Here is a 15,632-nt window from a genome sequence, read left to right as displayed (position 1 = left end):
TTTTGCACATAAACCAGCAGATAAATGACTTTTCTGCCTCTCCTGTCTGACTCCTCCTCTCTTTATCTCTCAGCCTTCAAATAAATAAATCTTCTAAAAAAGTGAGTTCCTATGGAATTATCATACCCTTTTACTTTCTACAGTTTATCAATAAAGTTTGGGAGTGGTGTGGCCATTTCTCCACTTTACACATTATAAAACTTGTCTTGGTAATCCTAGGCTCTTAGTGTTCTTTCTGAACTTTGGAACAACAGTCTTAGTCTGGGGGCACCCCTGTCTTTTTTCCTCACAGTCAAGTCCCAGATGTTACCTTATTTAACGTGGTTACCATTGCCTAGTGTCAGTTCTCAGTCCCACGTTGAGGATTGAGTAAGTCTTATTCCAGAATGAGTCGTATCTTGACAGCCAGCAGATCCTTGCTGCCAGGATAACACGGATCCAGTCATCTGGGCTTGGGTAGTTTGGGTGAGTCATTTGTGACTGGGGAATCTGCTTTTTGAGCCGCCAGTCTAGTCCTCTTTATCTTTCTTACCTTTGTGAGAATATTTTGCAAGCTGTTAATTTCTGATATGAGCCTGATTCCAACCTCAGAATGGATTCTGACTCCAGAATGGATTCTGACCCCAGAATGATGTGGAAGCAAATTATGCCACATGTTCTCACCTCAAAGGCACTGTGTGCTTTGCTGACCTGTTCAGATCCACAAAAATATTTATTTTCTTTGTATTTAAAGTGGAGAGTGATTTCTAATTGCATAAAACTCTATCACGAATTCTGACTAGACCCAGATATGATACTAGGTGGTACTCTTAGTAAATTACTGAGTTCTCACCAAAATTTTATGTGGTAGGTATTATAATTCCAAGTCAAACGAAGACTCAGTGAGAAAATGCATGGTTCATTGGGATTCAATCCAAGTATAAAAACTCATGAGAACATTTTGGTTGAAAATTCACTGCCCTGCTCCCTGCACTGCACTTAAACAGTGGATGGCAGAGGCAAGGGCACTCTAAAAGATTCATGCAAAAATGAAATTAAGATATAAGCATATTTTATCAAAAAAATCCCTTTGAAATCCAATCATAGTGAATCATAGCATCCATTTCTCATGAACTCTTTAAAGATTGTTCTTATTCATGGATATCAATAATGTGTGGTACCGAATAAACTTTTCATTCTATTTCCATTAACTTTCTGAAGCTTCTGCAGGAAACTGAATATATGCTGAGGGTAATAATTGTTGACTGAATGAAGTTCTTTTCTACTATTGCTCTTATTTATATGTCTTGGGATCTGTATAAAACAATCTCCCAGCTAGAAGATTCCTCACTGCTGTCTTTTGGCCTTGTTCACTTTTTTCTCTTCTCTGTTTCCCTGGCACTGGACTCTCACTGACGTGGGACAAAGTCCATACATTTCCTCTAGACCCTGCACCTCTCTTGCGGCACACTGGAACTAAAACTAAGATGTTTACCTGCACAGGTGAGTTCTCACTGCTGACATCCTCACACTTCCCTGGCTCCCTTTAACAAAATGAAAGTTTTGCCATTATTTAACCACCTCAAATAAGAGCAGCCTGATGAAGAGGCAGGAAAGGCAAATAAAGCTATGACTAGGTAATTTGGATAATGACTTTTTTCCCCCTCACAAAGTTCTTACTGTCAAATTACATTGGGAAATGTAGCTGATTATGTTTAAAAATCACCTTGGTTCTCTTTTTAAATTATAGCTCCAGATGAAACTGAAATATAAATTTGGCTTTAAAATGTAGCTTTTTCCACTCCTTTTCTCCCCTTTTGAATGACACATGAACTGATATTAGGGAGTAATTTGGCTGATGAATTGATACGTTTGTGGGTATGATTTCCTTCCAGCACAGTGTGAGAAAAGCAAGACCACTCACAGGCCTCATTCACTCAATTGATTTTCTAAAGAGAATGGAAAGCAATTAGGAAAGGAGAAAAATCATACACTTTAAGACTGTGTGCTACAAGGAAAGCATTATTATTACTTGACACAGCCTGTAAAGAGTTTTGCAAGGTTCATGACACACCTGTTCCTATGTAGCAATAATTACTTAGACTCAATCCATATTCATTATAAAGTTTAGGATGCCTTGAAATGTTTTCAGTTTGCAAGATGGAATGGAAAAGAAACTCAAATACAAAGAAAAGGAAAGATAACCATCATTTTTGTTGCTGTGGTGATTTTTACACAGGATGGTTTGCAGGGATAGGCAATGGTGGAACCACTGTGCCAGTTTCTAGGCAATGTTTGTCATCGTTTCACTCAACCTCCTTACTTAAGGAATACCCAACTTGTATGATTTCACACCTCCCTCCAACACTGAGCAATGGAAAAAAAGCCCTAGAAATCATCTAGTTTTGCAACCTGACCATTTATTAGGGTGCAAAGTGTAGTCTATCAATTAATAACTTCAAAATCACCTGATAAACCCCTGTGTTTTGTGTGTTTTGTACGGCCTCCTGTGTTTTGACAGGAGGTTGTGTTTTTAAAAAGTACCTTAGGGGCCTGATATTGTGGTGCGGCTGGCATTCCACTCCTACTCCGTGGCCTGGGGACCCCTGCACCCAGCGAGAGACCCAGAGGGAACCCCTGGCCCAACCCCAGCTGTTGGCAGCCATTGCAGTCTGGGGAGCCATCAGCTGATGAAGATTGTCTCTCTCCGTCGCTGCCTCTCTCCTTCCAGCTCTAACTTTGAAATAAACTTGAAAAGCCTGTTAGGTGAATATGAGACAGTGAAACCTTGGAGAGAGTTTTGCTCACTTTTCAGTGGAGGAAATGAGTCAGGGGGCAGCATGTTCACTCAGGAAATTTTTCAGAATATGTTCAGTAATTCAGAGCAGGCTAAATATGCTGCAGCAAAGCTTCCCAATCTCAAAGTTTGGACAGAGAGTGTTGTGTTGCAGTGAGGTAAGCCACTGGGGACACTGGCATCCCCTATTCCACTTCTGCTTCAAGGCCTAGCTGTCCTGCTTCTGATCTAGTTCCCTACAAATACACCTAGGAAAATAGCAACGATGAGCAAATACTTGGGATCCTGTCATCCACATGGGAGATCCGGGTTGCCAGCTTTTGTCAGGCCAGGAAGTAAAATACAGTATGGAAGATGTCTTTTTCTCTGGATCTCTCTGTCTCCTCTTTGTCACTTTTGATTTTCAAGAAAAATGTAGATTTTTTTTTATAAAAGTAAAAATAAGAGGGCCCAGTGTGATAGCCTAGTCGCTAAAGTCCTTGCCTTGCATCCACTGGAATCCCATATCAGTGCCAGGTCATGTCGCAGCTGCTCCACTTTCCATCCTGATCCCTACTTGTGGTCTGGGAAAGCAGTTGAGGATACCCCAAAGCCTTAGGACCCTAGGCACATGTGGGAGTACGGAGGAGGTTCCTGGCTCCTGGCTCAGATCAGCTTAGCTCTGGCCATTGTGGCCACTTGGGGAGTGAATCTGTAGGGGGAAGATCTTTCCTTCAATATCTCCTCTGTGTGTGTGTGTGTGTGTGTGTGTGTGTGTGTGTGTGTGTGTGTGTGTACCTTTCCAATAAAATAAAATAGATAAACCTTTTTTAAAAAAGAATTATACAGTTCATTGACATTATAGTCATTTTGGTATGCACTAGAAACCCAAAACTCAAAGCTTGTGCATTACACAAATTTTTTTAAAAAGCCTTCTGAGTTACTCTGCAATCCAGAATCAGAGCGATCTCATATGAATGTTTGTTTTATAATTGCAAATTCAGGAGCAGCAGGATAAGGCAAAGTGAGCACTATCAAAGAATCAATTTTATTTAAGGATTTTGGTGTTGGGCATGTTTGTACAAGAGTGTTTTGAAAAGTTCATGGAAAGTGAAAGAGTTTGTTCTGATATTTTTTGAAATCCACCCATAGATGGGATTTTCAAGAAGCTCATGAAAAAGCTTAAAGATAGAAAGTCCATGCATGGATTTCAAATGTTTTCACACCAAAAATACCTATCATATTTTAAAACTTTTATTTACTTGAAAAGCATAGCAACAGGACAAAGAGAATTTTCTGCTTGTTCTCTTCCCAAATGACCACATAGGACTGGATCAGGATGAAACCAGGAGCCAGCAACTCCATCTGGGTCTCTTATACAAGTGACAAGAACTTAAACACTGCCTGTTAGCCTGTGGGTTAGCTGGAAACTCAGATAGAAGTAGACAGAACTTGGTTTCAGGTCCTGTCTGCTGGGATACCAATCCGAGTCTCCAGCCTGAGTCACAGGAACCCAGTTACTTGAACCATTACCACAAACTTACACCTTCTTCTCCCAGTCTCTGCACTGTGTGCATTGACAGGAACCTCCATGTCATATCCAGGTGCTCCGAAGTGGGATGCAGGGGTCTTACCATTAGCTAAACACTTGCCACCTGCATAAACTTCTTGAAGTAACTTTGTAGATTTGGGGGCTTTGCGGGTAGTGGTTAGGACAAATAGATGCCCAAATATTAAGAATCTATGAATCTACTCAGATTTTGCTTAGATATATGCCCTTCTGTGGGCAAAAGAGAACCATCAAAAAAGTGGGGTTTTTTAAGATTTTTTTTTTTAATTGGGGCACAGTAGGACCAGTTTGGCCTTTAAAAATCAAGCTCTTGCAGGAAACTCAGAAAAAGTGTGAAAATTTCCAGGCTGAATAAGCAATGCCTATAGGAATGGAGAGGGGGAGGTGGTGAGGATGAAGGAGGTTAAGGATACAGACGAAGAATGCAGTATAGCCTGAGTTTAGAGGTCTACGGATTTCTGAAGCATCCAAAATGACCTGCAGCTTTTACAAATGCAAATGAGGGAAGGACAGCAGTATTCTATAAGTTAAAGGAAACAGGGGCAAGAAAGCAACTGGCTCAGTGTGCTTTTAGAAACACAAATCACTCCAGTTGGGGCACCTAGGAAGTTAACAGTCAGTAGGTTGGTAACAATGTCAAAATAAGCCTCTGCTTAAACGTGACACCATCCAATGGCCCATATTCTGCGGGGAAAAAAATGTGTATATTGCCTTCATTATAAACAACGGATGGATTAATCTTTTTTTTTTTTTAATATCAGTGGACTGAATGGTCAAACATGTATTTAAAGTGGACAAAAAAATGTATCATTATTTTAGTATGAAAAACCTCTGCTATTAACATTAGAGTTTTAACAAGTGAGCTGATTAGAATAAAAGAAAAGGCAATGCAGTTCATCAAGCAATTTGTTACCAAGCTACTGGTTTTGCATTGGCCTAATATACTTTTGTCACAGTATTTTGAAAAAAAAAATGGTTGCAATTCATAGCTATAATAATTGCCTTTTATTTATTTGTTTGTTTTCTTTTTCAAAAATTTTATATGTTCATTTTCTTAGAAAATTATGGAGGACAATCAAAGCATCATATTTAAATGTTGAAGGAATGGCATAGATGGTTTATAATCATGATCTAATTGTCGCAGCAGAATGATGGTCTTGTGACTACATTCTTTGTGATTGTTTTTGAAGAACTATGCTATTGCAATAATATAGGGAAAATCAGTTGGCAGGAAGAGGAGGAGAAATCCCTGAGCCCATATAACTGTATATAATAAAATACACAATAAAGTGTCAAAATGAATGTATAAAATAAAGAGCAAAAAAGGTAAGATGATAATAATAAAACAAATCTGTGATAAGACTAGATATTTCAAAACATAGGCATTTAGGAATGAGCCATAATGTTCTCTGGATCTTGGGAGCTGGAAAAGTAGTAAGTCCTGAAACCAGATTAGGCTGAAATTCCAAAGAGAACTCTGGTTTAAACATCTCACTTGGTGCAGATTAAAGACGTACACGTGAGTCCTCAGAAGTAGCTAAGGTGAACGTGGCAGGCTGGGGAGAGGAGGACTAACCACCCAGAATTTAAAATAAATAAATAAATAAATAAAACGTAAGGAAGCCCTGACCACTGAGTGTCCTACTGTTCTCCTTAGAAATCCTGCACAGTGTTGAACTCTAAGGGGTGAGGACTTACTCCCACCCAGCCACGCAGTGCGGGGAGGCAGATCAGTCTGCTGTGCTCGCGATGGATGGTTGCACCTGGCAGGAGACAACCCACAGATGTTCTCTAGCCGCTTTACATGTGGAGGAGACCTAGACATCATTCAAAAGGACTTTTCATGATCGACTATCAATTTCCATAGCACAGGCAAAGACTCCTAACCAGGCTGGAGCCCACTGTTTTGTGATTAATGTGAGTTTATATCAGACTAACATAATCTTGACTAACATGCTTTTGAGAGCATCACTAAGGTCTTCTTCCACTGTAATGAAGGGATTCGACACATGGAACAATGAGATCTGCCCCAGCTGTGAACTCAACATTCCCATGAAAACCCTTGCTGCTCCATTGTCTACATGCCAAGCACTGCTCCCTCTAAGTCCTTCTTGTGTGCTGATCCACCAAGTCCTCACCACAAGCCCCCAGTCACTCCATCTTATATGGGAGAAGACAGAAGGGCAGAGTGGGTGAGCCATCTGCTCAGGTCATGAAGCTTGTGGGTGCAGACCTGGACCCTGAAGGGGAAAGCCTGGCTCCAGGGCCTGTCCTTTGGCTACACACTGACCCTTGTGCCTGATGCGGAGAAGTGCTCATCAAGTGTTTGCTGACTCCAATCACTTTACCAAGGGATTAAAACTACATGGACTTTATTATTTTGGACCTGTGAGCCTGACTGCTCTTAAAGGCAAATGGAAAAATGTCCTGAAATATATCAAAATGAAAAAAAATCTAAAATTATCAGCACATGATACAATGAGTAATTACATTTTCTGATTATCCAAGAAAAGCCATTTTCTTTCAATGTCTTATTATCCCACAAAGATTCTGAATTTCCAGAAACCTTTGTGACCCACACCAGACCATAGAGCTGAGAAGGAAATTGGTCTGTGCTAAGTCCTGAGACTCCCTGCTGTTCCTCTGCCTTCTTCCCACCTCTGTCATGTTGCTGCCTATTTTCAGGGGAAGGGGCTGGGCCAACTGCAGATACACAGTTAAGGTTGGTAATTTGCAAGAGCAACACTTCTTTTCTCCTCTTCTCATCAAGTGAGAGACAGGGAGCAATTTTGATTGAATATTCTAATCGATCCACTGAGTTAATCATACTGAGATTCAACCAACACTAACAAGTAAACCAAGAGAAAAAAGGCAAATGACAACAGAGCCCTCCTGTCTTCAAACCAAGTATTGCCACCAGGTCAGTTCTGAGCCAGGCTACTGAAGGGCAGAAATATAGGGCATTCAGAATAAATCGTGAAATCCACCAGCCCAGGCCACTGGTTCACCCACCTTGTTGCGGAGGACGAGAGGAAGTGGCAGTAAGCCCAGCACAGTTAAAACTACGAGGAGTAGCCGGCGGTACGGCCAAATGTGACTGAGGAGTTTCATGGTCCAGAGCCAGTGTCTTTGATCGTGTCCTTCTCAAAATAAGGCTGATGTTAAATAACCAACCCAGATTAATATTTTTCCAGCCCATCATCTTCACTCACTTCCCCAGATTGACCAACATTAGTTAAAATTAAATCTGATTTTTTATTGCTTTACTATCACAATGAAAGTGGAGAGATAAGCTCAAGAATGGTTGTGGAAAATCAAAGCCTATTTAATCATGCGGTTTATAAAAAGTAAGATTGCTCTTGTCTGCTTATTTTGTTCTCATTACCTGGATTACAGACTGGATAAGTCTAGGAGATGCGAGACAGTGAAGTTGGCTGAGTTTGCAGGTGCCCCTCCACCCTTTAGAGACTTCCTGAATTACAGAGTTTCTAGAAAGAGTGCTGATCCCACTGTGGTAGAGGCTAGGCCAAGTCTCCACAGATCACCCCAACATCCATTCCAAAGAAAGATATATTCAGTGTGAAAATTGAATAGAATAGAATATTTTAGCATATGACAGTGTGAGGAAGTGGGTTTTATTTTTTTGGTCTTGATATATATCTCCATATGTATATTTCTTGAACTCAGGTAATATAATGAGATAGTCTTGCATTTCTTAAACTCAGATAATATAACGAGGTAGATTTTCTCTGTTTGGAAGCAAATAACAAAACAAACTCTATTGCCATTTCTGAAAGGAAACCTAAAGCAACAGTACAGGCTTACGTAAGCCTTTCTCTGTAAGACCTTTGCTGGCTTGAGTTGATACTATCATGCTGACACTGACGGTGCAATCATTAGGGAGTTTGCACAGAGGTGAGTCATTAGGGCCCTTCAGCAGGCTTGTGTGTGTGTGTGTGTGTACGCATACATATGTGAGCACAACTGGAAACTGCTGTGGTTGTGATATGGAGGGTGTATCTTGAAACTGATTTGTTCCTCATTTGCTTGATAGTGAATCATCTAAAAAAATCTCCCCTAGGTGCCTATTACACACGAAGATCAATTCCCAGCCCTTCTATAATTTATAGTCAGTTTATCTCACTCTTATGTAATCTGTAGTTAGCAGCTAGATATTATTTCTAATTCATATGGATGCAAGTTAACTTTCTTTTCCTGCCAAGGAAAATAATTCTTTCAGCAACACTCACTTGTATTAATGTAACTGGGAAAGCACTTTTTCTAAGGAAAAAAAAAAAACCCTGTATTTGTAAAGATGTATCATAATGACTTATATGAATCAGAACAATTACAGAAAAAAGAGCTTTCAAAACAAATAGCCATATTGTATTTTGAATTTCTTAAGTGAGAATCATTATAAATTTAATAGGAGTACTGTGATAATAGATAATACTAATAAAAAGGGTTAAAAAACACATAAAGGGAACTGACATTCACAAGCCAGTTGTCACTTTTTTTCTAAGACTGTACAGTTCATTGCAATTTTTCTTTTCAGACTACTTTCTGAGAAAGTCATTCTGTTCTCCAATTTTCTTAGGCCCCCTGGTGAGATCATTTGAGCCTCACTTTCTCATCTTAGAGGATTTTACTTGGTGAGATAAAACCAGAAACTAAAAAGGCATTTATGTGACAGTTTATAGAAATGAAGCCTATAGGTGTAGAGCACAGGGCACTTCAGCCAGACTTTGTGCCTGGAAGCACTGACATTTCACGGTGGCACCATCCCGGACCCCGCTTGCTCTCCCAGGCTGCCTGATTCTCTCCTGATGATGTCCTCCAAGTCTCTCTTGTTGTGGCCCAAGGATCCTGCCCCTTCAGGCTTCCATGGAGACCCCAAAATACAAATGGCTCCACCCTCTCTTTATGTCGGGCCAATCTCCTGTGTCTCTGCAATTTTTTCCCCATTGTCACAGAAGATCTGAGACCATAAGTCACGCACAGTGTAGATGACTGGTACCAGCTGAAAGACTGGGCACGTCCTCTGGGAATGAAGCTCTTAGAGACTTTGGGAAAATCAAAAAAATCACAGGCGTCCTTTGAAGCACTTCACATCACCATCCTTACCCATGTCTAAGACAAATTAGTCAATGAATTTCAAATTTTACCTCTTTGCACAAAAAACACATAAATCTCTGTTAATACATTTGTGGAAAGTTTTCTCTAACAGAACCAGACCATTGCACAATTAGGGGCATATCATTTAAAATATGTTTTAATAAACACACAAAAATATTGTTTAGCTGTTCCTTGTTGCTTACTATTGCAGAGGAGTTTACATTGACCGTTTCGCTTATAAACTTGATACAAAGCACATATGTGGGTAAACAGTGCTCTGTACCCAGTGGTCCACATCTTCACATTCCATCAAGTACCCTGAATGGAGAAAATTCTCAGAAAGTTCATGGAAAAGGTGAATTGTGAAAAGAATACACATATATTGCCAGTTTTTTCCTTGTACTAAGGTAAACTTAATTCCATTTTTATATGACATTTTGAAGTACTTTCATATAAAAACTGAAGTATCTGCACATTTCAACATGTACAGGAATTCCTGGGACCAGTTACCACTGGATTCAGAGGTATGATTGTATTCTGTTGAAATGTTATAGGTTGGAAACTGAAATTTAAATAGGCCATTTAAAATATGCCATGAATTAAGGGTTTTTTAAATATTTATTTATTTTTATTGCAAACTCAAATATATAGAGAGAAGGAGAGACAGAGAGGAAGATCTTCTGTCTGTTGATTCACTCCCCAGGTGACCACAATGGCTGAGAGTGAGCATATTCGAAGCCAGGAGCCAGGAGCTTCTTCTAGGTCTCCCATGCCAGTACAGGGTCCCAAGGCTTTGGACCATCCTCGACTGCTTTCCCAAGCCACTAGCAGGAAGCTGGATGAGAACCAGTGCCCATATGGGATCCTGGTGTGTTCAAGGGGAGGACTTTAGCCACTAGGCTACCATGCTGGACCCCCTAGGAATTAAGTTTTATAACAATTATTTGAATCCAGTTACTTCTGGTTCTTAAGGTAATGTATCTATAACTGTTCATTTGACACTAACGATTAATTATCAAGTCCATATTTTGATATATGCTGATGGTTTGGTTAGCTAAAGGATTGTAGCTCTGGGGTTTGTCATTGAACTTTATATAGACATCAAATATATCAAACCGAGGTACGAGCTCATGTGAAAGTTTGCCTGTGTTAAAGCAATCGGGTAGTCCAAGACACTTGGGTTGTGTAAATAATCGACACGCGGGAAAAGGATGCTGGATTTGATGCAGCCATCTCAGGCCTGTTTTCTGATTAGCGTATACCACATTCACTCAACCAACTTTGCTTTTCTTCCAGCCTTTCCCTTTCCAGGAATGCGTTAATCTTCCCTGTCTTTAAATTTCACTCATTCTTGAAGTCTGACCTGACAGGCTCATCTCAAGTTCGCTGCCCTCTCTAAGTCTATCCTGAGAATTCCAGTCTTCGACCAATTGCCTGCTCTTTGGCTTTGTCACCACCCCACCTTGAGTACTCCTTGGACCAGCTAGAGCCAAGCAATCTGGGATACTTAGAAAAATGCAGGTTTCCTATACCATTGGATCGAAATGTAGTTTATGTTTCTCTGTGCTTAGTCGGTTCCCTGCATAATCTATGCATACTAACATTTAAGAATCATTGACTCACTAACTGGTAAACTGACTTACCTTATGTACTGTTTTAATTATACATGTAAATCTTAAATCTTCAAATAGATCATTAAATCTTCAACTATAGAAGATACTACCTTACTTCTCTTGCATCCTTCATGTCCCTAGTTCTGGTACAAGTCAGTGCTCAGTGAATAGCTTCTCTCATCTTCACCTCTGGATGGGGACCAATTAGGCTTGTGGCTTGTGCAGTATGATTTTCAAGAGCAGTCTGTCAGTTGATTGCAGTAGTCTTCCTTATTTTTGTAGCATACATAATCACTAGTGTTTGCCTGAAACCGGACACTACCGAACCTGCTGCGTGTTTACCTATATCCACATTCCTATGATAAGGTTTAATTTGCAAAATAGGCACAGTTAAGAGTTTAACAAGAAAACAAAACAAAGTAGAACAATGATAATAGTATAAGTAATATGCTCAGCAGTATACCACTTTTGCACTTTGGCATTATTAAGTAAATAAAATAAGAGTTGCTTGAACATAGATGTTGCAACAACAGCAATTAAGCTGGTAATCAACATAACCTGTTGCAGGCTGGCTGGAGGACTCTCATTTAAGATTTCATCTCACTATTCAAAATGGCACACAATTTAAAACTAAAGAATTATTTCTAGTATTTTCCACTTCATGTTTCCAAATTGTGATGGTCTCAGGGTAGTGGAAATTTTGGAAAATGGAATCGTGGACAAGTGAAGAATTTATATTTGGCATGGAAAGAGATATAGCTTGTCAATGTGAAATATGCTCAATGAGAAAACGTATACATTCAGTTCACACTTTAAAAATATTTATTTGAGAGAGAGAGAAAAACAGAGAGAGGAGAATGTTCTTCCATCCTTATTCACTAGATGGCCTTAATTGCCAAGACTGAGCCATGCTGAAGCTTCATCCAAGGCTGCAACACTTGGAGCATCCTCCTCAGCTTTCCGCAGACCATTCATTGGGATAGTCTGCTTATGGACAGCAGCTCTACCCACCATGCTACAACACGGGCCCCTGTGCACCTTTTTAACAGAGGTAAAAGAAAAAGCAACTAGGGCGGGCACTATGGCACAGCAGGTTGAGCTGCAGGCTTGCAGTTCCAGCATCACATATTGATGCCAGTTTGGTAGGTACTCATTCAGGTTCCAGCTGTTCCACTTTCAGAATACCTGTTCTGCTTATGCTGTCTCAGCCAATATGCCTAAGAAAGCTGCAGAACTTGGCCCCAGGGGTCGGCCTTGTACCCACAAGGGAGAGCCAGAAGAAACTTCTGGCTCCTGGCTTCTACTTGGCCCACTGCCAACCGTTAAGGCCATTTGGAGACTGAACCAGCAGGTGGAAGATCTCTCTATTTCTCTCTGCATTTCCCTCTCTCTAACTTTGCCTTTCAAACAAGTATTTAAAAAAATTTTTTTTAAGAAAGGAAAAAAAAAAACAGCATTAGCCAAAATACTTTTGCTGTTGGGGAAAACAGCCAGCTGTGTCAGTGCATTTTCTTTGAAAAAAAAAAAAGCATTTGCTTCAGCTGTGTGTTTCTATTTTTATTTTTAAAGTTCAAAGTGCATGCCAACTAGGCCAGATCAACATAAATGAGAAACTGAGACTGTTGGTCAAAGAAAATAAGACAGTTTTTCAGTTACTTGTTTTTTAAATGGCTACATTTTCAAAGAGTTGTTTTAAAAAATGAGGGGGCAGGAATCTAATGTTTACTGGCTCAGATAACCCGCAACAACTTGGGCTGAGTCACATGGCACGAGGATTGTGGAATTCAGTCTAGGTCTTTCATGTGGGTGTCAGAACCCCAAGTACCTGATCTGTCCCAGGATATATTTGAGAAGAAACCTGAAGCCTTGAGGTGGAACAATGAGCTGAACCCAAGCACTCCCAAAGGAGGTGAGGACATTGCCAACAGTATTAAGTGCTACACTAAAAGTCTGTATTTCACTTGATTTTCAGCCTTAAACAGCCCTGTTTCTGAAATCCACCACAGTGCCTCTCTCTCTATATCTTCCTACATGTGAATGTGTGTGTGTGTATGTGTTTTGCTTGCCTTCCTAAATCCCATTGCTTTGAGGCTTGTATTTTGAAGGGGATACTCTGGATGCCATATATGAACTGAGCTGCAAACCATTCTCACATACTGCTAAAACAGAGATTTTTTTTTTCCTCCCATCTAACATCTAGTAGTCATTTATCTTGGTACTTCTTAATTCTGTCAATTTCTTCATTCTCGCCTCTCTAATGCTTTAAAAATATGAATCCTGCTCATGAAAGCAAAAATATATAAATAATATACACAGTGAAATTTCTAGTTCCCTGCTGATTCACTATATCAATTTTAGAAAAAGTTACAACAATTATATGGGATAAGAAAATCTACCCTAGGATGTAGCTTCATAGACAAATCTCTGAACACTTAAGTTGGCATTGTTTATTATTAACCACTACTTCAGTAACCATTTTCCAGCGCCGTGAAAGTAAATGACTGACTGAATAAGTATTAACATGCGAGGACATGAACCTGTGATCCGAGCAGTGGAGCAAATTCTGAAATGTCTAGTGAAAACAGCAGCTACAAGACTACCTGGCCCAGAAGGCGGGACAAAGCTGGTAACACTCTCCTCTGGGCTAAGGAGGAATGATTTCCTCCCCACTCAGCTTTGACACTTTTAGACCTTGGGATCTCTGGAAGATGAAAGATGAAAATCCAAAAGTGGGTAGGATGTAAAGCAGAAGGGACTGGAACCCTTAGCATACCATTAGATGAGGGAGTAAACAGCATTCACATTTATAATACATTTATTTGAAGAGATGAGTGAAATGGAAGATATGCAGAATTTATGGAGGGTCATCATTTTCTCTCTTGGGTGGGAAGGGAGTCTCTGGTTTTAGGATTTTAGATAAACACAATTAATTTTTGCTTACTTAAGTGAATAACTCCTTAATGTTTCTGGATCATAATATCGATTAATCATGTGTAACCCTTAGAGAATTAATGTTCTTTATAGCAGTAAAGTGGGTTAATGGGATGTCATTGATCTGTTATAGTGTTTAGTTTATAATAGGCCATTCCTTTTTAAGATAACATTATACTCTAAAAGGCAAAATGGTTTTTATCACACTACATTTTATATTCTTTCACAAAATAGCCTAGCAAAAGTGTTACAGATTATAGTCTGATGTGCTTATTTTGAACAATTTTAGCATTATAAAAAAATGGATTTGTCTATTTTGTATTCTTAAATTCATCTTTTAATATTGCGTCTTATTTTACTGCAATTCAATTTGCTGTTGGGGGAGAAAGTTATTCAAATGAAGTGGAACATTTCATGTTGTGGGAGTGGTGGTAAATATGTAAATGGATGAACGGGTTCGGGTTCATGAAAAAATAAAGCAGGCCAAAAGCATGACAAAAAAAGGAAGAAAGAAAGGAGGGAAGGAAGAAGAGGTGGAAGAAGGAAGGAAAGAAAGAAGAAAGAAAGGGAGGAAGAAAGGAAGAATGGAGGGAAGGAGGGAGGGAGGGAGGGAAGTTCATAAAGCTACCCTAAATTTTTATGAACACCTTTTATTTCTCCTCTTCTTGCTTCTCCCCATGCCCTTGCCCACAAAGCTTGTGACACAGTCATTTCTTAGGAGTCTTGATGTGTGTGATGGTATTAAAGTCCTTGTGAAAACTGATAAGGGCTTTCAGAGGTGAACCCTGGACTCCTACATGCGTGACATCTGTCAAGCCAGTCCTAGGCAGCAATGAGGTGCTCTGAGAAGGTACGGCACCTCGGCCTCTGAGAGGTGCAAGCTGGGAAACAGACCCCCGTCCCACAGCACTTTTGTGTGCCCCAGCTGATTCAGGCATGCCTCCTCCAGGGAATGGGTCACAGTCTGAAACTCATTCACAGGATTGCAAGGGAGATTCAAGACACTGACCACGCAGGCGTTTCCTCTGGTCATCTCCATTCTGCAGATAGATCCACCACTGCTCACAGCTAAATACGTGCGTTTTTTTCTCTCAGAAAATATGATCCCCTGGAATAATGCCTTTCCCTGATGATAATGGAGCAAAGCTTTAACATAGTTCCTAATGGAGGAACTTGGCACCATCTGGCTCTCTGTCAAGCTGACCCGTCCTTTTCAGAAATTATTCTTTATCTAATGTGGGATATTTCACAATATGTTATTAGCATAAATAAAGGAACTTGGCCAGGTTACCTTCTTGCGGCACCTTTTCGTTGGCATAGCGACAGCATTCCCCATTCTTCACCACCCTGGTTCTTTTATAATGTGGAATCTAGAGTTCAAAACAGCTTCTTACCAAGTAAATTCAAGGTTTACAGGAAGGAAATGTGTGCCTCACAACCTTAAGAAGAAACAGGCTAGTTTCACTCTGAAAAGTCCATTTGACTTTCATTTTTGCCATAGGTTCAAGCAGGTCTATTTTCAGAACAATAGTTCTTCTCAACTTGCATTGTATTGCAGCTAAGCAACATTAATTAGCAGGCCGTGAGGACACAGCTTAATTTCCACTTTTGGCTCTGGCTGAGTAAGTTGTGGTGAACAGGAGAAGTT

At 40.0% G+C, this 15,632-nt stretch overlaps 1 protein-coding gene across 1 annotated transcript in view; it reads right to left on the bottom strand.

The window, feature by feature from the left end:
• SLC13A1 (solute carrier family 13 member 1) overlaps positions 1–15,023 on the bottom strand; it is a 62,070-nt gene extending 47,047 nt beyond the window's left edge. The window contains exon 1 of the mRNA XM_041001919.1: positions 14,844–15,023. Coding sequence (XP_040857853.1) covers positions 14,844–15,023 — 180 coding nt within the window. The remainder of the gene's footprint in view (positions 1–14,843) is intronic.
• Positions 15,024–15,632: the final 609 nt, after the last annotated feature.

This window comes from Ochotona curzoniae, unplaced genomic scaffold (genome assembly GCF_017591425.1).
Source record: "Ochotona curzoniae isolate NIBS_2020 unplaced genomic scaffold, NIBS_Ocur_1.0 scaffold_2476, whole genome shotgun sequence".
Taxonomy (NCBI): Eukaryota; Metazoa; Chordata; class Mammalia; order Lagomorpha; family Ochotonidae; genus Ochotona; species Ochotona curzoniae.
The sequence above is the reverse complement of the archived record's forward strand: the minus strand, read 5'-3'. Positions and strand labels throughout refer to the sequence as shown.